Genomic DNA, 27,939 nt, shown 5'->3' on the forward strand with positions numbered 1-27,939 from the left:
CACCTTGGTCTCGGACTTCCAGTTTCCAGTACTATGAGAAATAGATGTCTGTTGTTTGAGCCCCCAGTCTATGGTATTTGTTACACAGGCTGAGCTGACTGAGATACCTCCCAGAATAGAGCCTCCATCTGCAGTTTTCCTCACAGCTGGGATGCCCTTTTAACAACCTCTGGCTGATGGGATGTTGATTAGTTGGGGTTCTCCAGAGAAAGAGAACCAACTCGACAGAGATTTATTATAAGGAATTGGCTCACTCAACTATGGGGGCTGAGGAGTCCCAAGGTCTGCCATCTACAAGCTAGAGACTCAGGAGAGTTCTAGCCTGAGTCTGAATCTGAAGACAGGAGACCAGTGTGCTTGCTCAAACTGTCAGGCAGGAGTTCTCTCTTACTCCACCTTTTTGTTCTACTCAAGCCTTCACCTGATTGGCCAAGGCCCACCCGCACTGGGGAGGGCCATCTGTTTTACGCAGTGTGCAGATTCAGTGTGAATCTCATCCAGAATCCCCCTCATAGACACACTTAGAATCATGCTTGTTCTGGGCATCCCAGGGCCCAGTTAAGCTGACCCATAAATGTAATCATCACTGGCAGTCTGGAGGGAGAATCCCTTCTTTGGGAACCTCAGTCTTTGTTCTTAAGGCCATCACCTGATTGGATGAGGGCAACCCACATTAGGGAGGGTGGTCTGCTTTATCAAAGTCCACAGATCGTCAATGCTAATCTCATCTAAAAGAACAGCTTCACCGCAACATCTAGATGGGTGTTGGACCAACCCACAGAGACTCACAGCTTGACCCACATCTGACTTCCATGTCACAGACACGCAGCAAATAGATTTCCCCAGGAGCCCCTGGGCAGTGTCCTGTTCCCATTGACCCAGCTGCCTCAAATTGTATCTAAACCAATTAGGAGTGGGGGACTGAGATGATAGAAACTGGACAGGCTAAACAGTATGGGGCGAATTATGGACCGATATCAGAACTGTGGTAAAAGAAGGGAGCAGTGGCTGCAGAGGCCCCAAGATCACGTGCCCGTGTGTGCGGGTGGGAGGGGTGCTGAAGGGCTTCACACGTGGCTAGGGGGGCCAGCGGACCAAGGCCAACAGAGACTATTCCACATGTCTTTAAAATGTGACACTGGCCCATTGAGAGGGATCCTGCAGGCCTGTGACTGCTATGATGTGAAGTGATATGATTTTAGGGCTGGTGATAAGAGTCAGTTGGCCTTTGCTGGGTCCTCTTGGGCCGCCATGCTGCAAGGAGGTCCAAACCACATCGAGGGACCCCAGCATGGACCCCCAGCTCGGTGAGTGAGGAAATCGTTGAGCCAGCCCTGGCCCCACCAGACACTCCCAGGCTGAAACTACACCAGGAGCCCAACCCGAGTTATAGAGGGTGAGATCCTGATGTTACTCCACAGAGAGGATGGGGGAAGGCTTCCCTGGACACTGTCACAGTGAAATCCAGAATGTTCTTCCCCAAACACAAAGCCGCCCAGGGTCTCCCTGTCTGCTGGCTTAAGGCTTCTTTTCAGGCAGATGCTGAGGGCCCATGCCCCACCTTCCACCCCTTGTGGGACCCTGTCACCATCAAGTGTGCCTCATGGCCTTGAGATGTGGGAGCACTGACCATCAGGATCGAGGCCAACCTCTGTGTCCTGCTCGGAGTGGACACCTGCCTTCCTCACCAGCCCTCTCCAGCCACTAGGGTGGTTCTGAACCCTAAAGCCTCCCACTATTCCCCACCTGGAATGCCCACTTAACTCCCTGAGGTCCTGATGTCCTCCAGGCCCTCCACTGGCTGCAGGAGGCTGCTCTCAGGGACACGGTGGGCAGGGAGGCTACGGAGGGGCCACGGCAAGGGTGTCAGCCAACAATAGTGCCTTGCAGATATCCTTCACCAGCTCTGCTGCACCCAGTCACACTGATGGGAGCCAGGCATGGCTGGACAGACAGTGTGTTCCCCACCACAGAAACCCAGTATTCCTCATGACGACACTGCCAGCAGCACAGCCCCAAATGCAGGGATGCCAGTCCCATGGGCTTTCCTCTCTTGGAGAGGCGAGTGGCGAGTCCCTGCTCTGGGTCTGGATTGGCTTTCCTTCTGAGGCTCTGCTTCCCGCATTGACATCTGGGACTTCATGGGGGTGGGGCTTACCTGGGGGTGGGGTCACCTGGAACCCGGGATCAGCCAGTCAGACCCCACAAAGGAAAGGGACTCAGCCTGCATTTGGCATCTGACCAGAGGCAGGCTGGGTTGGGGTCCACCCAGGCTTGGGGCTTGGCCCTGGGACCCCAGAGAGGATTTGCAATCTGGGAGAAGCTCTCAGGGCCTGCCTTGGGCCTGAGGGAGGCTGGTAGACAGCAGGATCACTGAAGTCTAGACCCAGGTGGCTCCTTGACAGCAGCAGCTGTTTCCCCAACTGTGCTCACCTTTGCTCCCCACCAAAAGCTACCACGGCAGGCTTTGGCCAGCATCTGGATAATGCCGGGGCCTGAGACAGGACTGCCTCTCTATCCTTTGAGCTACCACCTTGGGCTCTAAACGTGCAGGCCCGGCTGTTCTTTGTTCTCATTCAGCCATATCCCTCCCCTCTGGGCAGAGCCTGTTGCCTGGCACAGAGAGGCACCAGAGTGTCTCCAAGGAGCTGCAGGGGCTCAACCTGGGCCTTGCTCCCCAGATGGTCCCTGCAAAGTGGTTTCCTCTCCCAGCCATCCTAGAGCTGAGCCATGTGTCCCCAGAGGCCAGCGGTGGACACGTACACACACGCATATATGTGTACTCACACATATGTGCACACACCACACTCCCACATACATACACAAGCACACACACACATTTATGCGGACATTCATACACATACACATGTGGTTGTAAACAAAAGTTAGTTTTATTTCACTCCCTTTGGAGGCTGTGTCTGAATTGGACAGGGGGCTGGAGGGAAGAGGCTGTGGTGGGAGCCTCAGAGCGCCTTCCCCTAGCATGGGCAAAGCCATAGCCCCTCACCACCATCCTGTTGGTCTGAGTGGTAAGGGGGACCGATGTCTTTTCAGAACTTGAAGTATGTCCCAGAGGAAGGGGCCACGCCAGGCCAGCACAGGAGCTGGAGAGGGCATGGTCCCATCCACCCTGGGGCCCATGCAGGGCCTGAGCCCCAGATCTGCCTGGGCAGGGAACAGGAAGCAGGGTGCAGGTCCACTGGCACTCGAGGCAGCTCATGCTTGGGGCCTAGTGGGGGTGAGGCAGGAGGTGGTACAGACCAGGGCTGGGCGCAGGGGCCTCTGCCCACTGTGGTCTCTGTTTTCCCTTCTGTACAAGGAAGACCTGGCATTGCTTCCATCTCTGCAAGAACCAGAACCTGGGCTAGAAGAGTGTGGGTGCTAGGAAAAGAGCCCCATTTGCTGGGCAGGGAGTACTGTGGACAAGCACAGTACTCCCCAAGACCCAGGCCAAGCATCCCTGGGCAGTCGCACATGGGCTACTGCCGGGAAAGCGGGGCAGGAGCGGGTGGAGCTCTCTCCTGGAGGGCAGCCTTGTCCTGAGGTGGCCAGGGTGGCTCTGGGAGGGTGGAAATGCCCCAGCCACAGTCCCACCTACCCATCAGGGCTTATGGACCAGAGCTGGGGACCATTCGTGATTCCCAGGCCTACCTTCCCCACCCTATCCTGGATGAAGATGGGGCTCAGGCAGGGAGGGGCAGTGATGCAGAGCAGGCTGGTGCCCTCCGCCCCCTCTCGAGGTGGAGAGCAGCCACCTGAGGGGGAGGAGGAGGGTAGGTTGTGCTCTGCCCCTTAGGCAGTGTCCAGACCCTAGACTTCCTCCAGAGCCCTCCACCTCGGCCCTGGTGCGGAGGGAGGAGGAACAGCAACCAATGCAGGCCTCAGATCCACACGGTGGTCTTACCCTCCCTGCTGCTGCTCGCACTGCCCTTCTCAGAGCCCATCCTGGGTTTGGCCCCTGGCCGGCCCTGGCCCCCGGCAGTGCCCCCCGACGTGGCACTGCCCGACCCGGAGGCAGGGGCACCGGCCCTCGGGGGCCCCCGGGCGGTTGCTGGAAGGCCAGGGCCTGGTGGGCTGTCGAGGTCCCCAAGTGACCGCCGGTCCTGCAGCGCCTGCAGCGCCAGGTTGGCCAGGTCCTGATCGTGGGTGCGTGCGCGCTCAGCTGCGCGCACCACCAGGCTGTAGTCTGGCGGGCAGGCCAGGCCCGAAGGCGCGGCGGGGAGACCACAGGGCTGCTGGCGAGGCATGGGGCCAGGGGTGGTGGGCAGGGGGTGGCGGCTGCGCACAGCGTCTTGCGCGCTGCCCAGGCCCAGGTGCGCCATCTCACAGAGGTTGAGCACCAGGCAGAGGCAGCTGACCACGTACATGACCAGCAGGAAGACCGTCTTCTCAGTGGGTCTCGACACGAAGCAGTCGACCACGTGCGGGCAGGGCTGGCGGCTGCACGCGAAGAAGGGCCGCACCTCGAAACCATACAGCAGGTACTGGCCCACCAGGAAGGCCACCTCGAAGGCGGCCCGTGCCACCAGCTGGGCAACGTACACGCGCATTAGCCCCTCGCGCTGGATGCGCCGCCGCCCGTCATGCTGACCTGCCGGGCCTGGGACCCCGGTCGCCTTTGTGTCCCCTCCTGCGCCCTTGGCGGCACCCACGTCCTCAGCCTCATCATCTTCGCCCAGGCCCTCGACCGCGCCCGGATCCTCGTCCTCTTCACCCAGGCCCAGCATGGGCTCCTCTTCGCCCAGGTCTGTTGGCTCGGGCCAGCCCGGGTGGGGCGGTGGGGGCAGGGGTGCACGGGGCGCGAGGCGGCCTTGGCGGCGGCGTGAGGCGCGCCGGCGCTCGTCCTGTGAGGCGCGGGCCAGGCGGTGCACAGCATAGCCCAGGTACATTACGGAGGGCGTGGAGATGACCACAATCTGGAAAACCCAGAAGCGCACATGGGACAAGGGTGCAAAGGCGTCGTAGCAGACGTTGTCGCAGCCCGGCTGCCGCGTGTTGCACGTGAACTTGGTCTGCTCGTCGGAGTAGATGGACTCACCGCCCACCGCCGTGAGCACGATGCGGAAGACCACGAGCACCGTGAGCCATACCTTGCCCACGAACGTGGAGTGGTTGTGGATCTCTTCCAGCAGCCGCGTCAGGAAGCTCCAGCTCATGTTGGTCATAGGGGCGGGGGATGGGACCTGCAGGCCATGAGCAGGAGCTCAACCTGGGGCGAGGGTAATGGGGGCAAGGGCTGGTGGGTTGGGAGGGTGTACAGTGGCACCTGGAGCCCCTCCAGGAGCGCCGCCCTCACCTAGGGTCCTGACCCTGCCCTAGGAGGGATCAGCAAGAGGCCGGGGCCTCTGCAGCCAGAGGATAGACCCTACAAGGACAGACAAGGGGTCTCCTTCTCTGGCTGAGCACATACCCTTGCTCCCCCCAAAACCCGACTCTAGGTCCCTGTGGCCTGGAGCAGGGCCAGCCCTCCTGCCCTCCCCCAGCTCTCTAGGAAAGCCCAGTGCCGTGCAAGCTGTGTCCCTTACCCAGCCTCTGGGGACCTCACCCCAGGCCCCGAGAGCCACAGGGAGTCCACTGGGTGAGCTGCCTTTGTAAGGTCAACCAGAAAACGGACCAGCCTTGCTCAGAGTCTGGGCCTCACCTCAGATGCCTGCTCCCACCTTGCAGCACCCAGGTTGCTGGATTCCTATTGCCAGCATGCCAGGGGCCCATCAAGGGCTGGGCCTGCAGCCTGCCTGGCCCCCCAGCTCCTCAGCCACTCCATTCCCCATCAGCCCACAGTTCTCCAGGCCCCTAGACCCAGTGGCCCTCAGCCCCCAGCCTCCTAGTCTAGCCTTCTCATCACCCCCTAATCCCATCCATCCCCAGACCCAACGGCTCTGTCAGCTTCCAGCCCCTGTAGCCCCCAGCCCCATCAGTTCCAGACGCACCAACAGTGGGCCCCCCTTCCTCCACATCCTGGACAGGGGCTCTGGTCCCCGTCTCCACAAAAGACCACTGCCGTGCTGTTTGCGCCCCCCCACCCCCGCCACTGGTCCAGCTGTACCAGGGGCTGAGGCCTACCCTCCAGGCTGCTCCTCCCTCTTGTTCCAGCACTCCCATGTCCTCTGCACATCCTGGCTGGGGGTGAGGGGGTGAGCCCAGGTGTCTGTTCAGGGTGGCACCATGTGCAGCGAGGCCCACAGACACCGTAAGGCACACACACAACCACACTCGGGCACCTGTGACACTCGGAGACAGCCATGTGGCCACTTACCACGTCCCAGACCAGTGCTCCTTCTAGATCAGCTACCCCTGAGTGAGCCTGTACCTAGAAGGGGCTCAGTGGGCAGGACCAGACACCCCTGTACCCCTGCACCTCTAGGGAGGGGGCTGCAGCCTCCTAATGCCCACCCTCCCTCCTCCACACCAGTACCTGCTCCTGGGTAGTTTGGAGGCAGAAGACCCTTGAGTATCTGATGCTTTTGGCCCCCTCCTTCTGGAACAGGCCTGGGAGGCAGCGTGGGCAGGTGTGGAATGGAACAACAGGGGCATTCAGGGCTCCGGGCCCTCTTTATGGAGCTGGGGCCTCTCCCGGGACAGGAGGTGGGGGCAGGAAGAGGGGGCAGCCGGGGTTCCTGGGGAAGTGACCCTATTTCCTCACATCTGTGTGCAGCGCCCCCTCATAGCCACACACATGCAAACACTCACAAGTGCACATGCAAATACGTTCACTCAGACACACATGTGCATACATATATATACACACACTCACATGTGCAATGCACTCATGCACAGGCACACACATTTACAGGTACACAGACTGGCACATGCCCAGCCCTTCAGGGCCATCTTTGATATACCTCTGCCTCAAGGAGGAATGAGCATGAGGGTCTATGATGTCCTCAGCTGGCTGTGTTTCCTCAGCTCTAACTTCAGCTCTCCTTCAGGACCTGCCCCCAACCCTGACCTCGACAGTCCCACATCCCAGGAGGCTGAGGCCTATAGTCCCACCACGCAGGAACCCAGAAAAGGGATGGCAGAGCATCCCCCACTTCTCTCCCCTCCAAGATGGAGCCCAGTGGAGAAATGGGAGGGAGGGTGGGGGTGCCAGGGCAGTCCTGACCCCTTCTGTGTGGTATTTAACAACTGGCCCTCGGTGGAAAAGCCTTGGTGTAGTGTTTGCTGACTCCCGTGGTGTAAATGCGCCCACCAGGCCCATGACCAGCTCGAGGAGACACTCACGGGGGCGGGGAGTGGGGGGTGAGGGCAGGGTTCTTGAGACCAGCTCTAGCATGGCACTGGGTGGACCCTGCCCTGGGGTGTGAAGGATGGCACTTTGCCCTGGGGGGCTGACCTGGGTGCACTCAGAGCCCCCCCAGAGATAAGTCGTGTGGAGGAAAGAGGGTGCAGGCCCTGCAGGCTGTCAGCAGAAGGGGACAGCCTGGGCAGCAGGAAGGGTGAGCAAACCTCCTCTCTTCCTTCCCCCTGTGCCAGTGGGGGAGCTCAGGCACCCTCTGGGTGTGGAGCAGAGGCTCTGGCTCTTCAGACCCAAGGGCCCGTGCCTGCGTGCTGTGTACATGTGTGTGCAGGGCCCGTGTCACACACGCAGTCACGGCGGGGTCATTCCATGGTCAGGGGGCTGATGCTGACCAGCTATGGCCTGGAGGAGCCCAGGCCCTCAGTGCCACGCGCAGGGGTCCCCCAAATCCAGACTTCTGGTGCCAGCTGCTGGATCGGCACACGGATGCCAGCAGGCACAGCAAACCGCAGAAGACCAGACCCAAAAACTTCCCTCCAAAGCGTCTTCCTCTCAGATGGGCTTATCCTGGACGGCTCTCCGCTCAGCACCCCCTCCGCTTCATCAGCAAAAACCCTGAACCGGACTCCGCCGGGTCCTGCCGCTCCCTGGGCCTGCCTCGCTTCTGCCAAGCACCTTAGGAAGCCCATCGACCTGTGCTCCTGAGACTCCCCCCGACTTTGCAGTAAAATGCCAAGCGCACCTGGTCCCAACGCACCAGCACCCGCATTCTGCTCCCACACAGGCGGAAACCACCCCTGCTGGGGCTTCTGCTACGCCGCAGTCCCAGGAGCGTCCACGCCCCGCCCACACTCCTGCTCCACCCCACTCCACGCTGAGCCCTGCCCCCGGTCCTGTCTCTCCACCCGATTGCCTCTGAGGCCAGCCCACCACCCTGCTATTATAGATTGGTTTATAGATTGTTGCCCAAGGTAGAAAATGTATGAGACCCCACTGATACAAATGATACAATAACTAACTAAATGGGGGAGAAGGGAATTCTGAATAATTCATGTAGTCACTGTGACCTCAAGGTGGGTGCTCTTCCAGAGAGCACAGCAAGGAGGGAGGGAGGAGTACAACCTGACAGACATCACCTCAGGCAGGTGGCCGAGGTCCCCACCTGCAGGGAGGAGCCAAGTTGAGAGCACAGACCTTGCTGCCCCAGAGGCTTCTTCCCAAACCCTCACCCCAGGCGATCATGAGATACATTGACACAAGTTCCAGCAGGGGCTTTTACAAACTACCTGACCTTCAAAATGCCAAGGGCATCAGTAACTAGTGAAGTCTGAGGGAGTCACCCCCAAGAGGGACCAAGGAGACACGAGGACAGTCACCCCTCCCCCTGGGGACCTTGGGACAGCAAAAGGACACATGGAAAAGTGAGGAATCTTTGGCTAATGGCAATGTATCAATATTGGTGCACCAGTTGTGACAAGCACATCACTGCGAACTGAGTTTGGGGGCAAATGAGAACTCTCCCTGGTCTCTTTATAGCTTCTCTGTAAATCACACGTGTTGTAAAATTAAAAACCTTATTTAAAATGATTTCCTACTCCATCACTTCAAGTTCCCTCTCCCTGTCTTGTCCCATCTGGAACGTATTTCTCTATGTCTGGAGGCTTCAAGCACAGAGCTGGGAGTTTTGCTTGTGACCTGTCCTGGGGCTGTGGGGTGCAAGAAGGACCCCAACACAGAGATGGGGCAGTGGGAGGCAAAGGCCAGGCCCATGGCTGCCCAGTGCTGATGGCAGGCAGCCAGTGGGAGCTTGGCTCTGGGCTGGGCCAGCAGGAGAGGAGGGTGTGTGAGGGGGTGCTGGCCCCTCAGGGAACAAGGCCCTGGCATTTGCTGGGACCTTTGTTCAGAGGGAATCTCATCCAAAGCTACATATTAGAGCAAGTGTGGATGGGGGCCACTCAAGTGGGATCCAGGACGAGGTTTGGGGAGAAGGGGCCCAGGTGCACCTGGGTGTCAGGTCTGGGAGGGGGCAGGCCTGGGAGTGTTCAGTAAAGGGTGTGGGGTCGGGGGAGGGAGGGGTGACTGGGCAGGGTGCAGGGCACACATGGGGCATCCCCATGGAGGGGGCTGGGGTCATCTTCACCAAGTTGCCCAAGGAGGCACCCTATTGGGAGGAGAGTGATGGGCAGGCACCATGGGCTCCAGTGGGCATCAGGATGACTTGTGCTGGGGTGGGCTGGGCCCTGCACACCTGGTTCTCGCACCAATGGAGTGGCTCCCGCAGGAGTGGGCAGCTGGGCTCTCCCCGCTTCAAGCCCCTTTCACCCCTGGGTCTGAACAAAGGTCCTGGGCTGGTGGGGGGGGTGGTCAAAGGCTGAGAACCAGAGATGCCCAGTGCCTCCTCCTGTACTAGTGAGGTCAGGGCCTGCCCAGCCATTTCCTTTCCATCCCTGGCCCAGCTTCCTCCCATGTGCCCCCTCTCATGGTGGGTGGACTTCCTCTGGCTGAGGTGGGGCTGCCTGGCTGCCCCACCCCCACCCCCCCAGAGTGGAGTGCTCAGCTCACCAAGAGGACTGGTGGAATCCTTCCCTGGGAATCTGGGCATCTCAGATAACCTCTTTCCCTTCCTGAGGACTCAGATTCCTGCACGTACCTGGCACTGGGTGGTCCCTCCTCTACATATGAGTACCTACAAGTAGCCCAAGGCGGACTCAGCCCTGGGAGACTTGAGGTCTTAGATCAGGGACCAGGGGCTGCTCCTGCAATCCACCCACCTCCCAGGCTAAGGTCTCCCTCCTGCTGCTTGCCTACCCACCCACTGAAGTGCCCTGTGGGGGAGAGTTCTTACTCAGAGAGTGGGGCTGCAGCACTTGCCTTGCTCAGTCCCCAGTGCTGTATGCCTGAAGAAATCTGATTTCTCTCCACCTCCACTAGCCCCCAGGCCTCCCAATGGTGGCCTCCCTCACAGCCTGGCCTTAGGATGCCCACGAGGTCTCCCCATTGTCAGTTTGGTAGTGGTTCTGTGGGTTGTCTTCCATGTCCCTCCCTCCCTGTGCCCCTGTCCCGCATGCCCCAGTTGTGTCCTGCCTGAACCCCCTGGCCACTGAGAGGTGTGCACCCGCCCCCAACCCAGGTGCCCAAAACCCAGACCCCAGGCCTGGGGACCCTCTGCCACATCCATCCACCCCCAGCAACTCCAGTGCACACCACAGCCTCCCACAGTGTAGACACCAGCTAGTGACCAGGTTCCCTTCCCAGTCCCCTACCCCCATCTCCCCTCCTGCAGGCACCCCAAGGTGGGGACACAGGCCCCACTGGGTTGGGTCCCAGGGAGCCTGGGGCTCTCAGCACAAAGCCCATATCCTCAGAGGTCCTCAGGAACTTCCTGACCTGCTCCTGCCCACCTCAGAGCTGACCATGTCTGGACTCCCTCCCTCTAACAACTGCATACCCACACACTTATACACGCATTTGCACGCCCACACACTTCATCCTCACACTCAGGCACACACACACACTGCCTTCTGCCTTGTACTGCTCCAATGGCCTTCCTCTGGGAAGCTCCCTCCACAGCCAGAAGAGTGAGGTGTCCCTACTGCGCATGCTCAGTGCCCCCAATCACACAAACGCTCAGCAAATGCCAGTGGGATGATTCAATGTCTGAGGCAATGGAGCCTTGCCTGGAAGCTCTGGGGAGGGTTGGTGTAAACCTGAGGTGGGAGGGCCCTCCTCCCTCCCAGGGCCTCTGGAGGTGCAGGTGGCTGGGCTGGTAACCATGTCCCATGGTGACCTTAGGACATGGCACTCTGGGTCTGTGGAGGAACGAGGGGGCCCCCTCTCTGCTCTGCTCCAGCCTGGAACCTGGGAAGTGAGGGGCCTCCTGCAGGAGTGGAGGGTGTGGTGGGGACAGGCCTAGGGAGTGAGTCATGGTGGTGCAGCCTGTACCAGTCCTGCAGCCAGGCCAGGAACTGCTGCTACAGGGTGGCCTGGGCCGTAGAACCCTGGGCTTTGGCAGCGGGAGGTGTCAGGAGGAGCAAGGGTGTGAGGCTGAACCAGGACCCCTGCCCAAGCTCAGTGCCCCCTCAAGGACCTCCCCAGGCATTGCTGGCCAAGGGCAGGACACTGTGCCCCTCGGACTCCATGGGGTGCCCACATTTTCAACCCTTCCTTCAACCCTCCACCCTGATGCGGCCCAAAACGCCGCGTTAAAGCCACTGCAGGCTCTGCCCCCTCAGTGTGTGGCAGTGCCACTCTCTCTGCCCTGCATACCCCCTTCCTGCCCTGAACACCTGTTGTGTCCACCTGCTCCTCCAACAGCCAGGCATACCACAGCACCAGCTGCCGCCCGTCAGCCGTGCTGCCCCTTGTCGGGACCCCAGCCCAGTCCCGCTCCCCATTCATGTCCAGCCACCCTGCATGCAATCCGCATCCAGACAACTCACATCTGTGGCGCAGTGGGTGCTGCTCCTGGAGAACAGGAGTCTGTTCTGCTCTGCTAGCCTCCAGGACCCAGATCTGAGGACGCAAGACCTAGCAGGTGGCCACAAGGGTTTAGGAGGTGCCCGTGGCCACATAAAGGCTAAACCAGGAGCAGTGTGGACAGCAGGCAGGTGTACCAACTACAGCTTGTCTGCCCATGTGGAAGAGTTGGGGCTCCCCAACCTTCCCCCAGGGCTGAATAGCCCAAGGCATCAGCCTCTGGATACACTGCAGCTGCCTAGCTGGCAGGGGCTGGCCAGTCCCACATGGCCTGAGGGGTCCCAGCTGCTCGGAGGCCCACCCCCTTCCCCCCTTGCTCATCAGCTGGCCTGAGCAGCTTCTGGGGGAGGGGGAGGGACAGACTTCTGCCTCTACCTCCTCCTACCCTTGAGTCTTACTGCAGCTGAATCACCACCCAGACTGATGGCCCTGTGAGGGCAGTGGGCCTGAGATGGACAGACCCCCAGAATGGAGGGCCACCCGACCAGGCTCAGCACCCGTTATCTCCCGGGGTTGGCTGTTCCAAGAGAGTTGAGTCCAGGCCCCTGAGACCCTGGGCCCAGAGTAAACAGGGTGCTGCTCAGCCCCAAAGGGCACCCCAAACCTGGTCCCCTGGTGGTACCCTACCTTTTCCAGGCCAGGAAACAAGTCCTTCTGAGCCCTTCCACCTGCTGGCCGGCTGGACACCAGCCCTCCTGAGGGTGTGCACCCGGCTAAGTCCAGGGCCCGACCCGACCCAGGGCCACCTCTCACCACCAAGCACAATGTGGGGGGAGGGCCTTCAAGGGCTCCATTGTTCCCCCTGAGGCTCGGGGTCTGAATCCCTGATTGTCCCTGGGGCTGGATGGGTCCCAGAGAGGGAACCAGTCTCTCCCAGGCTGTAGAGTAGGTCAGGAGGCAGCCCAGCCCCATTTCACTTGCCCCCAGGCCTAGGGGCTGCCCAGTGCCCCTCTGCCCACCGTCCAGTGTCCAGGCCCAGCTCCCGCCTGCCCTCCGCTGTTCATCTGGACTTTTGGATGGAGCCCAGCCTTTCTATTTGTCTGGGTTCCCTGCCTCCTCCAGGTCTGCATCCACCATCTGTCTGGGTTCCACCATAGGAGCATGGCCTGGGCATGGACCAGGGCTCAGGCGAGTGCCTCCTGTGCCTAGTACAACTCAGCTGCCCCAACTTGAGATGGGCAGCTTTTGGAGGTATCTTCTGAGACTCCGCAGAGCCTGGAACCCTAACAGAGGCCCCCAGGTGTCTTCCCTGGGCTGGCCTCTCCAGGAACATTACGGCCGGCCAGACCCCCAGTGGGCCATGCACAAGGCCCCCAGATGCAGAGGTCCATCCTCTGTAGTCTCAGTCCCTCCTCAGGTATGCAATGTCTGTCCCTCTGCCACCATCAGCCCAGCTCAGGGACCAGGAGGAGTGGTTCATGCAGGATGAGCCCCCAGGACCTTCTGACCCCGGCCTCAATGGCAACTCAAAGAGACAGTGGGGGATGAGGCCCTGCACCCACCTGGTGGGAGCCCTGGGCAAGTAGCGTGCAGCGGCTCAGGGGCAGCCCTCTCTGGGGGCCGGCAGCCCAGAGCAGCAGATGTCAAATGGATGCTGCTGCCCAAGGACCTCCAGGGGCTGGCCAGTTAGGGTGTGGTTGCCAAGAGCAGGGTGGGGTGGGGGGTGGGTCTGGAGTGGTATACCGTGGCCCCACCCACCCAGGGCCATGATCCAAGGGCTCAAGGACACTCTAACCCAGCAGTTTTTTATTTGGATGTTGGCCCAGCTTCCATGGGAGGGGGGTTGATAGGGCAGGGTGGGGAGGAAGCCTAGAAAGGGACATGGGGAGAGGGGGTGAGAGAAAAGTCCTCCAGTCACGGTGGGGGAGTGAGGGAAGATACGCAGCACCCCAAACCCTGGGTGCTAGCTGAGGTGAGCAGAGCCACCGCCGGAGATCCTGGCCCGCTGCGGGTGGGTGCCAGGCCCTAGGCCCCACCTGAGGAGTTATAGCCGGTAGACCTGCTCAGGAGTGACCAGTTGCTTGAGCCTTCTTTATTTCCTGCCGGGGAGAAAGGAAGAGAGGCTGGGAAAAGGAAGAGGGTCTCGCCCAGGGCCTGGGGCCGCCATATCACCTGTCCCAGCCTATTTTCCCCGTTTGCCAGACAGAGGTCTGAGGCCCCACCTCCACTCCCAGCCCACCTCGGAGAGCGCCTCCTTCAGGGCCCAGTAGGCCTTGTCCAGACTGTCGTTGACGATGATCAGGTCAAACAGGCCGGGCTCCTCGCCTGAGGGTGGGGGCAGGGTCAGTGGAGGCTCTGGTGACAGAGGAGGGGGTCCGGGGACCCTTCACGTGGACCACAGTGCTGGGTGATGGCTCCAGCCCTCCTCTGCCCCTTGCTGGGTGGGACTGTTCTACTGTGGGGGTTGGAGAGGGTCCAGGGACACGGAGGGATAGGTGCCCACACTCACTGCTCTCCATGTCAGCCCGGGCAGCAGCCAGACGCTTAGCCAGGCTCTCCTCCGTCTCTGTGTTCCGCTGCCGCAGCCGCTGCTCCTGAGACGAAGTATGAAAGTCAGAAGGTCAGAGCCTCCAGGGTTGCCCCCCCGCCCTCCTCCCTCAGCCCCCACCAGGACATCCAGTGAGGGTGGCTGCACAAAGATGTAGACGGGCCGCAGGTCGGTCTTCTTGATGTTGCGCACGCCCTGCAGGTCCACATCCAGCACGCAGATGCGGTTCATGGCCTGCACGGCCCGCACAGCTGCTTTGCTGGGGGATGATAGGAGGGGGGCTACTCAGCTGTGGGCTCCTGAGGCCCTAGCAGACCCCATGGCCTCGAAGAGCCTCAGTGGGACCATCTACTGCCCACCCCTTGCTCTGGGCCTCTCTGGGGGTGCCCACAGGGGCCCACCCTAACTGTGGCATCTGCTCCCTCTTTCTGGAAGTACTCCCTGAGCAACCCTTGCACAAGGGGGCCCTCTGCTGGTCTGGTGTGGCAGTAGGGAGAGGCACCTTCAGACCCTGGCCCAGGGCCTCTCCTCCTGGCACCTGCTCCCAGGCCCCACACCACTCCATCACCCCAATCAGTCCCACCCGCCAAGCATGCCTCCAGAAGTTTCTGGCATCACCCCCCTGGATCGTGCCCTCAGGCTAGCGATGGCGACCACCCTCCCATATCCTGCATGCTGGGGCCCTGCTTGGAGAGGGATGCCCTGGCTATGGCCCCCACAGAACTACACGGCACGCCCTTGGGCTTCCTCATCCCCTGGCCACCCTTTGTAGGCCTTGGCCCCTCACCCTAGGGTCACCACGTGCCATGTGCTCCTCATCCACTGGGGGCACTGCCCCTCAGCAGGCACTGAGTGTCCCCACAGTGGCCAAATGACCCCACTCGGCAGCCCACCACTCTTCCCATCTGCACCTGGGGCAGAGTATGCTGGGTCCTGTGGGGTCCCTGCCTCACCCAGCTAGGTGGCTCAGGGACAGGCTATGCACAGAGGCACGCCTGCCTGTGTCAAGGCACTGCTTCCAGGCCTTGCAAGCCAGGTGCGAGGAGCCAGCAAAGACCCTGCTCTGGTGGGTTGTTGGGAGGGGCAGCTGCTGTTGTGCCAGGGACCCTCTCAGGCTACCCCAGGGGTTGGAGGTGGTGCGGGGGGGAGTGCAACCTGCCGACCTATGAGACCCAGGTCCTCCAAGTCCTCATTGCATACCAGGCCCTCGTGTGGCCCACTGTTCTCACAGCAGCCTGGCCAGGTAGACACAAGTGGGGCTGGGCCAGGAGGGCGTGGCCCAGAGAGCCCTGACTGTGGCTGCATCCTGACCCCTGGGGGGCTGGGTCCCTTGCCCCAACTGCCCAGACAGCCCACAGAAAGAAACCCCCCACCTGGGGCCCAGCCAAGGGGAGACCCGCTGCTCAGTGCCCACAGAGAGATATCCCTGCCTGGGCTGCCCACTCTAGGTTCCTGAGAGAACTGGAGGAAGGGAGGGCCCCAAGCATGGCCCACCTGGTCCCATACAAGTTCCCTGAGAACTCGGCATGCTCGATGAAGTCTCCTGCGGCAATGTCCCGCTGCATCACCTCCCTGGTCACAAAGTAGTAATCTGCAAAGGAGGAGGAGCTGATGGGGAGACTGAGGCCTCATGCATCACTCTGACAAAGGGAGGGCTGCTCCACTCCTGTGCTGGAGCACTGAGGCTGGCCAAGCTCACCTTTGCCGTTCTCCTCTCCTGGCCTCGGGTCCCTTGTGGTGTCTAGGAACAAGTACCAGTGACTGACTTGGGACAACACCTGGAGCCCCAGGCATCCCATCCCCAGGGCCTTGCCCACAGGGCCTGGCTCAGCCCATCTCGGGGTGTGGGAGAGGAGGCTCCAGGTTAGGGTCAGCAGTGTGGGGGCTTCCGCCCCACCGTGTGGGAGTGTGGGGGGCTTCAGAGCATGTCAGCAGGGGTCCCCGCCCCCAGCTTCCTTGAGACCCTCCCCCACCTCCCCTGGGGCCTCACGGGACACGCTGAAGCCGAAGATGCTGCTGTGTTCCTGCAGGAGTCTCTTCAGTAGGGTGCTCTTCCCAGCCCCTGAGGGTCCACTCAGGACAACGGGCCTTGGTCCTGACATCCCTGTAGCGGGGGACAGGGGAGACAAATATCAGCAGGGCCTTGCTCCCTATGGAAGTGGGCGAGGTGGCTGCAGTGCCCCCACCTCTGCCCCAAGTGAATTCACCCCAGAAATTGGGCAGAGCTGTGGGCAGTCACTCAGAGCCATGCTCAAACCCTGGCTATGCCTCCCTTTGGGCGTGCTACCTGGTAATACATGCACTGACCACAAACGTGTGGCCTCCCCAGCTGTCCACTCCTATCCCACCGTCAAGGAGCTCCTGGGAGGGGCATGTCCGGGTCCCAATTCCTGTGTCTCCTGGCACCACACCCCAGAGGTGCCCTTGGTCAAGGTCAGCGGAACCCAAGCTCTGTTCTGGGAACTTCCACTGAAAAGCAAGGGGCTGACCACAAACGACCACAGCTTCCTGACTCCCCTTCTCTGATACTTGGGTCTCATGAAGCCAGCAGGAGAGCAATGGGTGCCACCCTCCCAGCTCATAGCACAGGGCTCAGACACCTGCCACAGGTGAACACGCCGAGGGCAGGAATAGTGGGGGAGCTCTGGAAGCATCAGCTTAGCCTGCTCTGTGCCCATCGGATCACCCCAGCACCCCTCATACAGGACCTACCTTCTGCGTGGGGTGCAGCCTCTGTGCTCACCTTGGGGCTGCTCGGGATGAGCTGAGAGGAGAGTGGTAATCCTTGCCTGCTCCCCACCCTCTAAGCACTAAATCCCTCCCAGGGCAGCCAGCACCACCTGCTCAGCAGAGGGCAAAGGCTGCTCCTCACCCTAGAGATGCGCACTTGCCCACCCAGCCACATGAACAAGATGGGCTGAGGAAGGTCAGGTGCATCTGGAGCCTCAGAAGACAGGAATCTAGGCAGGCACTGAGCTAGGGGGCTGGGAGGCTATGTGTTGCTCCGGAGGGAGACCCTGGGAGGGCGTGTGGTGAGCTGGCCTACACCAGCAGGGCTCTGTCTGTGGGGTGCCTGGTAAGGTGTGGAGGAGCAGTCAGTGGCCAGCAGACCAGCGATGAGGCCCAGGAGGGACAGGCCACTCTGCTTGGGGACACCCAGTCATCTAGCCCAGGGCAGCTCTCCAGCCGGGCCCCAGGTGGTCACTGCTTCCCTAATCCGCAATGAGGCCAACCTGGGTAATCTGGCTAAAGCATAGCTAGCTATTCTGGGACCATCATGCCATATGCAAACACCCCGGAGAAGGAGTCAGGAAACAGATACGTTCCCCTGCTGAAGAGAGATAGAAGAAATGGACCCAGAGGAGCTCATCAATTACCTGTCACTTCTAAGTGACCCGTTCTTAGTTCCCTTGTCTCTTCCAAGTTTCCTATTACAACAGTACACCGTTTTTATCTAGCAACGGTCCCACTGGACTCCCAATTCCTTTCTGGTGTCTTGACTTTCCCACCCAGACACAGTGCCACCATACAAATGCCCACATGTGTGTGTGTCCGACTGTAAGCCCACTGCTGTTGCGGCCCAATAGACCGCAGCCCCCGCCCTACCCTAAGGACTGGTGCATGGGAAAGGTCTCATCTCCGGCTCACTGTTGGCCTTCACAAAGTTCCTTCCTTTGCAGAATGAATGTCCTGTGGGCAACCCAGCCCACCCCCCTGAGTCTGTCCTGACTTGACAGTGAGTGACCACGGTTGTGGAGAGAGCTACGTCGGGGTGGAGGGGCATAGGAGGACAGAGGAGATATTGGGGGCCAGTCAGTCCCTGAGTAAGGTTGCTGCTCCTAGAGGAGCCCTGGCAAGAGAAAGGCAATGGAGGCTGGGGTCTGCCACCACACTGCCTGGCCTCTGGACTGGGCCGAGTCACCGCCGCACACACACTGCCTCCCCACCTTGCAAGCAGGAGGGCTGTGGTTGTTCAGCAGTGTAGGTCTTCCCAGGACCCGGCAGCATGTAGGCGCCACAGGAATGTGAGTTTCTCCAGGGCGGGGGCAACATCAAGTGGACACATGGCAATGCTCACAAGAGATGGACCAGAAAGCCTACCTGGGCCCTGCTCAGAGCAACAAACCCTCAACTCAGTGGATGCAGCTGGTGCGCTCTGGATCCAACTTGGGGTATCCACCTCCAGGGAGGGGAGGACCCATCCTGCTTATCTATGAAGAAGCCCCTCAGGAACACTATGCTCCTTTGCCAACTTGAACAGGTGCCCCGCCCTCACGTCCCACAGCCCTCAACTGTAAACCTGCCAGCAACACCCAGAGGCTACATGGTCTTGACCTGCCCTGTGCCTCCAGGCCAGCACACAGGCCCCTAACATGTTTCCCTGGCAGTTCCTGCCCTGTCCCCCATGCCTGCAATCATGGCCAGATGTTGTGGTCATAAGCTCTAACATCTGGACACTGCAAACCTGCATAGGGAAGACATGTCTTCAATCAGGACCAAACGCTACACGTGGAAGTCCCAGCGCCTGAAACCCTCATGGAGCATGCTGTGCACAAGTCTTACTCATCATCTTACCTGGTTTCTATCTGGCTTTCTACCCCATGTTGTGAACCCTGGGGGCATGGGCACGGCACCTGCATCCCACTGAGACCTCCCATCCCCAGCCCAACAACCACTGGCAGTAAGCAGCAGGTATGTACGCACGCATGGGGATTGGCTGATGGCTGCAAAGTTCACTCCCTGCCTGGGTCCAAATCATCACCCTACCCTGCCAGCCCACTCCTCACAGGGTATCCTCCTGAGCCCCAACCTGCCCCTCAAGTCCAGGCCCCAGGCCTTCCCAGTGCTGGCCATCCATCGTGCCCTCCTTCAAAGGTTACGCTACTGATGACAAGGGGAGGGGGCACCCACCTAGCACCACTGCCTTGAGGTGGGTGGGATCCAGAGTCCTTCCTCTCGTGGGGCTCCTCCCTGAGGTCACCTCCTCTTAGCACAAGGGCCCGAGCCACAGTGACCACATCGGAGTGGACTAGCCCTGCAGAAGGCACTTGGGGAGTCGCTGGGTGCTGGGCTCCACCCAGTGATCATGGTGATAGAGTGCTCACTAAAGCCACCTTTGACAGGAGCACACTCAGTGTGGGACAGACCTCAGGGCCTCTCAGTCCCAGTGATCAAATGTGCCAGATACCCCTGAGCCTGATTTTGGCCCCAGCAGCTGGTAGAACTGATTGGCAGTTAGGAATGCTCTGTATCCTCTACTCCTTGACTATTCCACCATTCTGAACCCCAGCTTCCTGGAAAGAAACTGGAAATTTCACACGGACAGCAATAAGGATCAGGGATGCAATTTCTGTAGGAGTCGCTGGTGCAAGCCTGTGCATTCTGGAATGCTCTCTGCTGGAACCCCTCACGAGGAGCTCCTCAGGCAGCCCTGGAAGGCTTGCCTCGAGAAGCATTTCCTGCTCTCCTTCTTGCTTCCACCTGCCTTCCCGCCCTGTCCCAAGGGCTGGGCATGGCCACCACCCCACTTCCCTCCCCACTCCTCCATGAGACACTAAGACAAGGTGCAACCCTCTGAGGATACACAGAAGAGAAAGTCAAACTCCATCAGCCCTCTTGCGAAACACAAGCCACAAGACATGCGTTGATCTGGGTTAGGATAGCTGGTCATGCCCTATCCCCCAAAAAGGCTGTGTGGGACAGGAGGACTACGCTGGCCTTGGCCTCAGGTGCTCCGTGTGTGGGACATGTCCTGGCCCAATGACCTTAAGAAACCACTTAACCTTCAAGAACCTGACTTGAAGTGGGAGAGCCACAACGCAGCCAGCGATTTTCTTCTCACCTCCTCTCCCGGCAGTGGGGTGAGCCCATGCCTTCCCTGAGAGGAAGCCTGTCCTTCAAAAGTGTTGGCAAGAAGCCACACTATGGAGGACTCAGGCCTGTCATGGCACTACACAGCTGCATCTGGATCTCTTTCCATCAAGGAGAAGAACCGGGACTCAATCCCATGTGAGATCCTCAGTTCTAGCCCTAAGGGAAGGCAGAGGGAGCATGAAAGGGAAAGGGGTCCAGGACATACAAATCATGGAGCAAGAAAAAGCCCAAGCCCTTCTGGTTGGGGCAGCGTTCACTCTCACAGAGAGGGGAACAAAGGTCAAGCACAACCAGGGTCAGCCAGGGACCAGGGAAAACCAAGGCCTGGAACATGCGGGCTCAGCCAGGGACCAGGGGAAATCAAGGCCCAGCACGCACAGGATCAGAGACGGACCCAGGGGGAACAGAGGCCTGGTACACAGGTGCAGCCAGGGGTCAGAGTCCGATTGAAGAGCACCTGCCTCCATACCAGTGCCCCAACAGCTCACCCTCTGTGCTTCCCCTTTTCTCCTTGAGGACTGGGGTCACTTCCTTCCACCCCCAACCACATCATAATACCTTCCTTCTTGCTCTTCCTCAAATCCTCTGAACGTGTTTCTTGGGCTATGCTAAATGTGACGCAAACGATGGAGATCAACAGTTCAAGTGTTTAAAAAAAAAAAGTTTGGGTGTGGCTGAAGAAAAATGTACAACTTCAGAACTTGCAGAATGTGCTCCTCAAATAAACTGCTGATCTTACCAGTTCCAGACAAAGGTCAAGGGCTGGATCAACGTGTTCTCAGAGTCTAAAGGAAAGCCCAAGCAAACTACACCTATCACTGGTGTGGCACCAACCCAGATCACAAGCTGGCCTGGTGTGTGCAGGCAAGTGTGTGGAATTCTTACAAGGAAAGGGCAGAGTGGGGGCTCACGTGGCAGGAAATTCAGCTTGTCAATGATAAGACAGGAAGCCACACCCACCCCACATCCGTCCTGGTGGTGAAGGTGAAGGTTTTCCTGGGTCCCTCACAAGTCATGGTCTGGGAAGTGAAAGAATGACAGAAAAGTCCACATTTGGCCAGGCATGCTGCCAAGGGGCACTCACAGGGGACTCGTGCAAGGCTGACCATGAGAAGCACACCTTGGCCTCCCTCCTCCTGTCCCCGTGGGCCTCATCCCACACTGGCCAGTCATCACCTGAGCTTCCACCTCCTCCACCCTTATCAAAAGACATTGATAACATGTGAGGTGGCACCCCTCACTGCTCCTCCTCAAACCAACATCTGGGTGGAGACTCACTCCCTCTCACTGCTCCCAAAACAATGTCTAAAATCAGCAGATGGGCAGCTCCAGCAACCTAGACTTGGGGTGTCTTGTCCTGAGGGAAGCTGAACCCCAGCTACCACGCCCACGAGTCAGGAAGGCCTGCCACCAACCACCTGCTCCTGCGTGGAGTACCCATATCTGCAATGTCCAGCAGCGCTGGGCTGTGGCGCTGGCCAGGAACCTGTAGCAGTCCCAGGGGCCCTCCTGGCTGGGAGTCCTTGGAGCAGTCAGCTCTGCCCACCTAGGACGCCCCTGCGTTGGCAATATTTGGGAACCAAACATAGCACCAAAGCTGGACCACCGGGAGGGTTTCACAACTGTTATCTGTGCTGCTCCTCTTGAGCTCGGGGTAGACTACATACATCTACAGGCCGGGTGAGCTAATCGGGACTTCTGCGACTCTGCCATACCAGGGGCAACCTAAGGTCTTTCAAAACCCTGATCTCGCAGGGTTTTCGGCTCTGCTGTGTGGCCCACCTTGGAGAGGGGTGTCAGGCTGCTCCCCTCTCTGCCCCCACGCATCCTGCAGGGTCCACAATGGCATCCAGCATGAAGTCCTCAAGCTGCAGGGGTTTTACAAGCTGTTTGGAGCTTCCCGTGCCAGGAGAATTTCCTCCTACATTTTGAGGACTGACACAGGGGAACCACCTTTTAATTTCTCTAAGTAAAATAGTAACTACCAAAAGCAATTCTAAAACACAGACACACGGGATACAACTTCAAAGCGAAGGAAAGCCTCCCTGAATTTGCAAACTCCATGAGAAGACACACTACCCTCTCCTTGTCTACCCTGCTTTGCTCGCTCCGAGACGGAACTCTGGAAACCACTGAGGACCGCCGAGGGCAATTTCGGTGCCTGGCGGGATGACAGAATTCACGAGCACAGCCCCACGAGTCCCTCAGGCAGGTCCACGACACCGGCGCTCAGCACGGGCTCTGGCGGCCCCTCGCACGCAAGCAGCGGCGGTCCCCGTCTCTCCTCCGCGGATTCAGACAGCGACACGCGAGCCCGGGACCGGACTCCCCAGGAAGGCCCTCCCGTGGGCCTGCGCACGCCCGGACCTCCGCCCCCACGCGAGGGGCCGCCACTCACCGTCCGAGGGGACCCGGCCCAGGGCGGCCGCCGCCAGCCCGGCCAGCGGGCGCCGCAGCATGAAGGGCCGCCGCCACCGCCCGCGGGGACGTACGTCACAGAGTAGCGCCGCGCCGGCCTCTCTCCGCCCCTCAGAGAAGCACTTCAGCGCTGCGCCGGACCCGCCTCAGCCAGCGGGCAAGCTGGTCAGAGCTGCGCCGGCCTCGCCCCGCCTTTCAAGGCTGTACGTCAGCGCAGCACGACGCTGCGCCCGCCGGATGACGTTATGGCGGTGCTGCAGGAGAACTGAAAGCCGCGTTTACGGTGATTGTGGATTGGGCTCTGGCTAGTCCGGCGCCCGATTGGCCAGTGGCGGCCTGGCCGCTGGTCCTCGAGGCCGCTCCGGAGGCGGTGAGGGTGGCAAGTTGGTGCCGGAAAGGCGCCGCGTCGCGCGGGTTTTGGAGGGCTTCCCCCAAGGGAGGGTCCGGGCCCCGCCGCAAGCCGCCCTCGAGGGCGAGAGAATGGGCGGGTATCGCTTGGGAGGTTTATAGCATTTCGTTGTCCTGCTGAGTCACGTCCTAAGGCGGAAGGAAGCCTGCAGGTGCCCTGCCCTGACTGGGGATAGCGAGGCAAACCTTCTCATCGCGGCCGGGAGGGCTCTTTTCCTGGGGTCTGAATGTCTGATACATCAGGTCTTCGACATTTGAAACAACAGGTTTGTCACCGCGGAAACCTCAGTTTCCCTGGGACTCAAGGTTTAGTAAGCCGCGGTTGCCCTTTTGTAATCTTTACCTCGCTGGATTTTGTGAGAATGCAATGACCTTGGAAAACAAGGTATGAGCTAGTCTTCGCCGTTTACGTTGCATTCCATCCTCAGAGTGGCTCCCGTGACTCAGCAACCCACCACAAAGGTCCCGGGCCCTGCTGCAGACGTACTAAGTCAGAGTTTTGGGGAGTAGGACTGGGGCATCTCCGGGTCAAAAACGTTCCACAGGTGATTCTAATGCCAGGTCAGGGCTGGAAGCCTGATAGGTTACTGGGCAAGACTGGCACTGACCTGGTAATTTCTCGGAGACCAATTTGTTCCTGGCTGGGATTTGGTGAGAATCAGTTAGGTGGAAAAGCCTGCCTTTTAAAAAGGTCTCTCATTTCTTTGCCTAGCAGGTCACACACTGGGCCAGTGACTGACCCTGGGCTTTCACGTGCTGCAGGAGGAATGGTGGCCAAGGGCAGACTGTTTGGGTAAGCACGGACTTCCAGGCCTCTTGGGACTGCTGTAATGGGGCCACCCAAAGAATGCCAACTCAAGAGCCTTAGGGTCTGCTGCCTCAGGAAAACCTCCAGAGCCAGTGTGTTTATCTAGAGAATACATACAAGTACATATGTGTGGACACCTTAAGTGTTGAAGGAGGAATGGAAGTGACTTGTGAGTACCTGGCACCAAACAGATGTGATGGTGGTCACTGTCCTATTCAGAGCCTGCGGGCCAGCCATGGAGAAGATCATGGCCTTCCTTCTCTTACCACCAGAACTGCCTCCCCGTCTGCATGTTCCTCTCACTCCCTGGTCTCCCCCAGGTGAGAAGTATTGATGGAGGAGAAAATGAATGTAGGTTTTGAATTGTTTCTGTGGAATCTAGGGAGAGGGATGTGGCACCTGAAGCTGTGGGTTAGTATGAAGATGGAGAAGGGACTCGGGCTGCAGCGTTCCCAGGAGGGCCCTCATTGCTGGAGAAGGTTCATGTTGGAACTGCAGCTGCTATTTGGTGGGAAAACATCCACTCTTTCCCCTCAAGGGTTGACTCCAGCCCCTTCCAGAAGCCTCCTGAGTCACCAACCCCAGGTTCTCTGGAGCAGCTGTGCCCTTGGGCTCCCTGGTGCTGCTTAGGTACAGGCCCTGCCCAACTGACTGCAGGTTCCTCTGGTGCTGGAGTTTGCCCACCACCTCCTTTCTCCAGTCTTGCACTTTTGGAGGCAGGGACTGGATTCATTTTGCCAAAATTTACAAGCACTTAGCTAGGGAGGGTCTGGGACTTGATAGCAAATAAGATGCAATTCTTGCCCCAGGCCATCAGGCTAGTGGAGGAGATGGGCCCTCAGCCTGAGGTGTCAGCTGGGGAGTGCAGGGGGTGGTGGGAACCACAACCAAAGCAGAGGCTGCCATACTGTGGCTGTGCGTGGCCCATGTGCTCATGCTGGCTGCTTTGTGGAGAGAGAAGTCCTGAAAGTCTGGTGGGAGCTACTGAAGTGATGTGAATATCAGGTTTTTAGAATCACTACCCACAAAGCAGGAGAACTTAACTGGAATTGAAATGGGGACCAGGTGGGAGGCTGTTGGGAAGGTCTGCAATGATGTGACTGCCCATGCAGTGAGGGGTTTGGGAAGAGGCACATGGTGAGTGCGCAGGATGCCTGTCCACCGTGAGTGTTCAAAAGAATGCCAGGAGAAGAAGGTCACTTCCAGAGTACCCGACAATTCCAGGAAATTCTGGTACTTGTTTGAATGCATTCTTCCTCAAACCTGTGAGGGAGGAAACGGATGGACTGAGGCACAGCCTGGGGCTCTGAATTCAAGTTTGCATGAAAGCCAGCCTGGAAGGGACTTTGGGGCGGGGGGTCACAGGGAAAGGCTGGGACAGGGAAATCGAGGTCCCGAGTGGGTGAGACAAATGTGGGGTCACGTGGCTGGGTAGAGTGGGGCATGAAGAGTACCTAGCCCTTTCCTGTCACCTTGGAGCATGTGCTCTGCTGTGTGCGGGAGGGCTGAGCGCCCACCACACTCAGAAGCCAAGTGGACCAGTTGTCTCGGTCTGCTTGGGCTGACCTAGCAGAACGCCACAGACCAGGCAGCTTAAGAAAGCTGGAAGTCTGAGATTAGGGTGCCAGCAGGGTTCTGGTGAAGTCTCTCTTCCTGGTTCAGAGATGGCTGCCTTCTTGCAGTGTCCTCATATGGAGGAGAGAGTTAGCTCTCTGGTCTCTTCCTCTTATAAGGGCACCAATCCTACTGGGGGGACCCTACCCTCACGACCTCATCTAATCCAAATCACCACCCAAAGGTCCCACCTCCTGACACCATCTCACGGGGGGTTAGGGCTTCAATGTGTGAATGGGGAAGGGGGCGTGGGATGGATTCAAATGGTCAGTCCAAGCACCAGGTTTGCAGTCCCCTGGAAGTCAGCTTCCCACTCAGTGTTGTAGTCTAGCACCCTAGCTATGGGGCCAGGCCTCACCAGAGACACCCACCAGGGTCCTGGCTGTGGACTCTGTCCTCACCCATCTGAGAGCTTTGTGGGCTCACCCCTGCAGCCTCTTTCTGGATGTGGGGTGGAGCTACTCTGACCACATCCTGCCCTGGTGCGGGTTGCTGTGTGCCCCCATAGGAGCTGGGCTGCGTGGCCACTCTGGTCCTGGCACCAACCGCTGACCAGCACGTGTGTGTCCGCAGCCTGCTCTGGCAGCGTGTGGTGACAGGGGCTGCCCTTGAGAGCCGCCGCCAACTGTATATGTCCTCCCAGCGGGCTGATTGCAACAGAGCCTCACTCACTCGAGTGCACCGGCAGACCTACGCACGCCTCTATCCTGTGCTCCTGGTCAAGCAGGATGGTTCCACCATCCACATCCGCTACCGGGAGCCTCGACAGATACTCACAGTAAGCTTCCTTCCCCAACATTCCCCTGGGGTGCAGGTCTTAGCCTGTAGAAACGGCTCCTCTAGGGGTTCATGGGGTCAGAACCCACCATCACTGGACTGGGGAGGGAAGGCGAGTCATGGGTCAGAATTGTTTGAGGAGAGGGAGGAGGGTGACCTGGAGCTCACTCCACACATCAAGATGAGAAAGCAATAGTGAGGTGTGTATTCAAAAAACTATCACGTCTTGAGAAAACAAGCAGAAAAAGTTTTTTAAAAAATAAAAGCTTCAAAGGGAGAGAAAACCCAACAGAACACATAAGACCTAAACTGTGTGGTAGATGATAACAAGGTGAAGTGGAGACCCTGGAGAACATCCTAGTACACTCCACCTGAGCCATGTACACATCCCTTCCTCCCCGCAGATGCCCGTGGACCTGGACTCTCTGTCCCCAGAGGAGAGGCGTGCACGGTTCCGGAAACGAGAGGCCCAGGTCAAAGAGAAGGAGGAGGAGCCAGAGCTCGGTGACGACTTCGATGTGGAGCAGTACAAGCAGTTTTGGACCAAAAAGTGATGGTGCCTGGAAGCTGCTCTGATCGAGGGGGATGCTGTGGAGCAGGGAGGGGCATGTGTCTTTAAATCATGTGTTCACGAAGCTGTGTCCATCTTGTCTTTCCTTTTCATGTGCCCTAGCCTGAGGGTCTCTACAACTGAGCTGAATGGAGAGCTTAGAATCAGGTCAGTTGTGGTTTTAGGATGAGGTCCAAAGGGCATGTGATCCTTCAACAGTACCGAGGTCATGGGTGCTCTTCCTACTGCAGGGAAGCCTGGCCACTGCTGTACCTGCCCCTCTGGGTCCTGGAGCCCCCTTGGTTCTAGCGCTGCCTTCAGCCTCAGGGCACCAGGGACTCTCCTGGGGGAGCACAGTGGCCACCAAGAATAGGTGGGAGGAGCAGGGTGTCTGGGATCCAAGGACATCTGCACCTAGCCTACAGCTGGCCTGCCCTACCCCTCACCAGGGCTCCCTCAGCCCTACCCAGCACGCAGTGGGAAGGTGCTCCCCATCAAAGGGGCCAAAGGGACTGGCCGCCCCTCTTTGTTAACGCCACTGAGGTCTGCAGTGCATTGTAGCTATAATCTGCTAGGCCTTCCAGTTGACTGCTGCCTTTCTGCTCCAGGGGTTGATTTTACCCTGGCAGCCTTCCTGCAAGACCCAAGGGAGCAATTCCCAGCCTTTTTAAGGCAGCTGACCCGGCCCAGGCCTGAGGCTGCTTCTCGTTAGGTCCTTGGTTGTCAGGCTCCTTTTCATAAACCTGAGGGCCAGTTGTAGAGCACTGTCATATAGTAGATGGTGGGGACGGCGTTCTGTTCATGACCTGGGAGGCAGGAACCAGCAGCCTGTGGGAGATGAACCCTGTACCTTATCTCTAGATCAGAAGGCCAACCCCTTCTGGTCCACTCACCACACCAGCACTGTACAGCTGCACGGGGACGTCCACTGCACTGCACCACCCCCCGGCCCCCACAGCAGCTGTCCACTTCAGGCCCTGCCAACCTGGCTTGCTCAAGGATGCCCCCGGCAGCCGTCAGGCAAGTGAGGGATTCCCCGAGAAAGCAGGTTCAGAGGAAGGCCAGGTGAAAGGCCTCTTCTCATTTAATGTCCTGCCAGCCCATCAGGTGAATTCACTGAGTAACCTGAAGGAGGGCGGTGTCTTGTGAAAGGACTAATACAAAGGGCATACAGAATAACACTCTTGACACCTTGCTGTAAATTCCTCAGAGAACATTTGTTCACCCGACGGTTTCAATTCAGCAGGGGTTGGCTAATAGAGTGGCACCCCTCCACTCACTAGCAC

General features: G+C 59.1%; 3 protein-coding genes across 16 annotated transcripts; 1 reads left to right on the forward strand and 2 right to left on the reverse strand.

Annotated features, from left to right (window-relative positions):
* Positions 1-2,905: 2,905 nt before the first annotated feature.
* GJC2 (gap junction protein gamma 2) lies at positions 2,906-5,271 on the reverse strand. Its single transcript, XM_060006744.1, has one exon. The coding sequence runs from the start codon at positions 5,163-5,165 to the stop codon at positions 3,882-3,884; it is 1,284 nt and encodes a 427-aa protein (XP_059862727.1). The 5' UTR covers positions 5,166-5,271; the 3' UTR covers positions 2,906-3,881.
* Positions 5,272-13,440: 8,169 nt separating this feature from the next.
* On the reverse strand, positions 13,441-22,750 carry GUK1 (guanylate kinase 1). Of its 8 annotated transcripts, none has more exons than XM_060008192.1 (9): positions 22,477-22,750; positions 21,861-22,013; positions 16,195-16,308; positions 15,904-15,945; positions 15,699-15,795; positions 14,352-14,463; positions 14,166-14,250; positions 13,896-14,011; positions 13,441-13,755 (listed from the first exon to the last, which is right to left on the reverse strand). In XM_060008192.1, the coding sequence occupies exons 2-9, from the start codon at positions 21,925-21,927 to the stop codon at positions 13,720-13,722; spliced, it is 669 nt and encodes a 222-aa protein (XP_059864175.1). In that variant the 5' UTR covers positions 21,928-22,013; positions 22,477-22,750; the 3' UTR covers positions 13,441-13,719. The 8 variants fall into 8 exon arrangements, with proteins under 8 accessions (XP_059864175.1, XP_059864174.1, XP_059864179.1 ...); XM_060008191.1 differs by having other exon boundaries at positions 14,166-14,244; positions 14,325-14,463; positions 22,477-22,744; XM_060008196.1 differs by having other exon boundaries at positions 13,896-13,981; positions 22,477-22,632.
* MRPL55 (mitochondrial ribosomal protein L55) lies at positions 22,642-26,738 on the forward strand. 7 transcript variants are annotated; one of them, XM_060008197.1, is made up of 4 exons: positions 22,642-22,779; positions 23,620-23,697; positions 25,900-26,104; positions 26,508-26,738. In XM_060008197.1, the coding sequence occupies exons 2-4, from the start codon at positions 23,672-23,674 to the stop codon at positions 26,655-26,657; spliced, it is 381 nt and encodes a 126-aa protein (XP_059864180.1). In that variant the 5' UTR covers positions 22,642-22,779; positions 23,620-23,671; the 3' UTR covers positions 26,658-26,738. The 7 variants fall into 7 exon arrangements, with proteins under 7 accessions (XP_059864180.1, XP_059864184.1, XP_059864181.1 ...); XM_060008201.1 differs by having other exon boundaries at positions 22,705-22,779; positions 23,617-23,697; XM_060008198.1 differs by having other exon boundaries at positions 22,729-22,866.
* Positions 26,739-27,939: the final 1,201 nt, after the last annotated feature.

Source organism: Delphinus delphis, chromosome 3 (genome assembly GCF_949987515.2).
Source record: "Delphinus delphis chromosome 3, mDelDel1.2, whole genome shotgun sequence".
Lineage (NCBI taxonomy): Eukaryota > Metazoa > Chordata > Mammalia > Artiodactyla > Delphinidae > Delphinus > Delphinus delphis.

Excerpts from the sequence above, each read along its gene's own strand:
- GJC2 (XM_060006744.1), bottom strand. The coding sequence starts at position 5,165 with ATGACCAACATGAGCTGGAGCTTCCTGACGCGGCTGCTGGAAGAGATC.
- GUK1 (XM_060008189.1), bottom strand. The coding sequence starts at position 21,927 with ATGCCATTGTGGACCCTGCAGGATGCGTGGGGGCAGAGAGGGGAGCAG. Across the intron at positions 16,309-21,860 it reads GCCTGACACCCCTCTCCAAG|GGATGTCAGGACCAAGGCCC; the intron begins GTGGGCCACACA and ends CCCCCGCTACAG. Across the intron at positions 15,946-16,194 it reads CTTCGGCTTCAGCGTGTCCC|ACACCACAAGGGACCCGAGG; the intron begins GTGAGGCCCCAG and ends ACTTGTTCCTAG.
- MRPL55 (XM_060008197.1), top strand. The coding sequence starts at position 23,672 with ATGGTGGCCAAGGGCAGACTGTTTGG. Across the intron at positions 23,698-25,899 it reads GCCAAGGGCAGACTGTTTGG|CCTGCTCTGGCAGCGTGTGG; the intron begins GTAAGCACGGAC and ends GTGTGTCCGCAG. Across the intron at positions 26,105-26,507 it reads AGCCTCGACAGATACTCACA|ATGCCCGTGGACCTGGACTC; the intron begins GTAAGCTTCCTT and ends TCCTCCCCGCAG.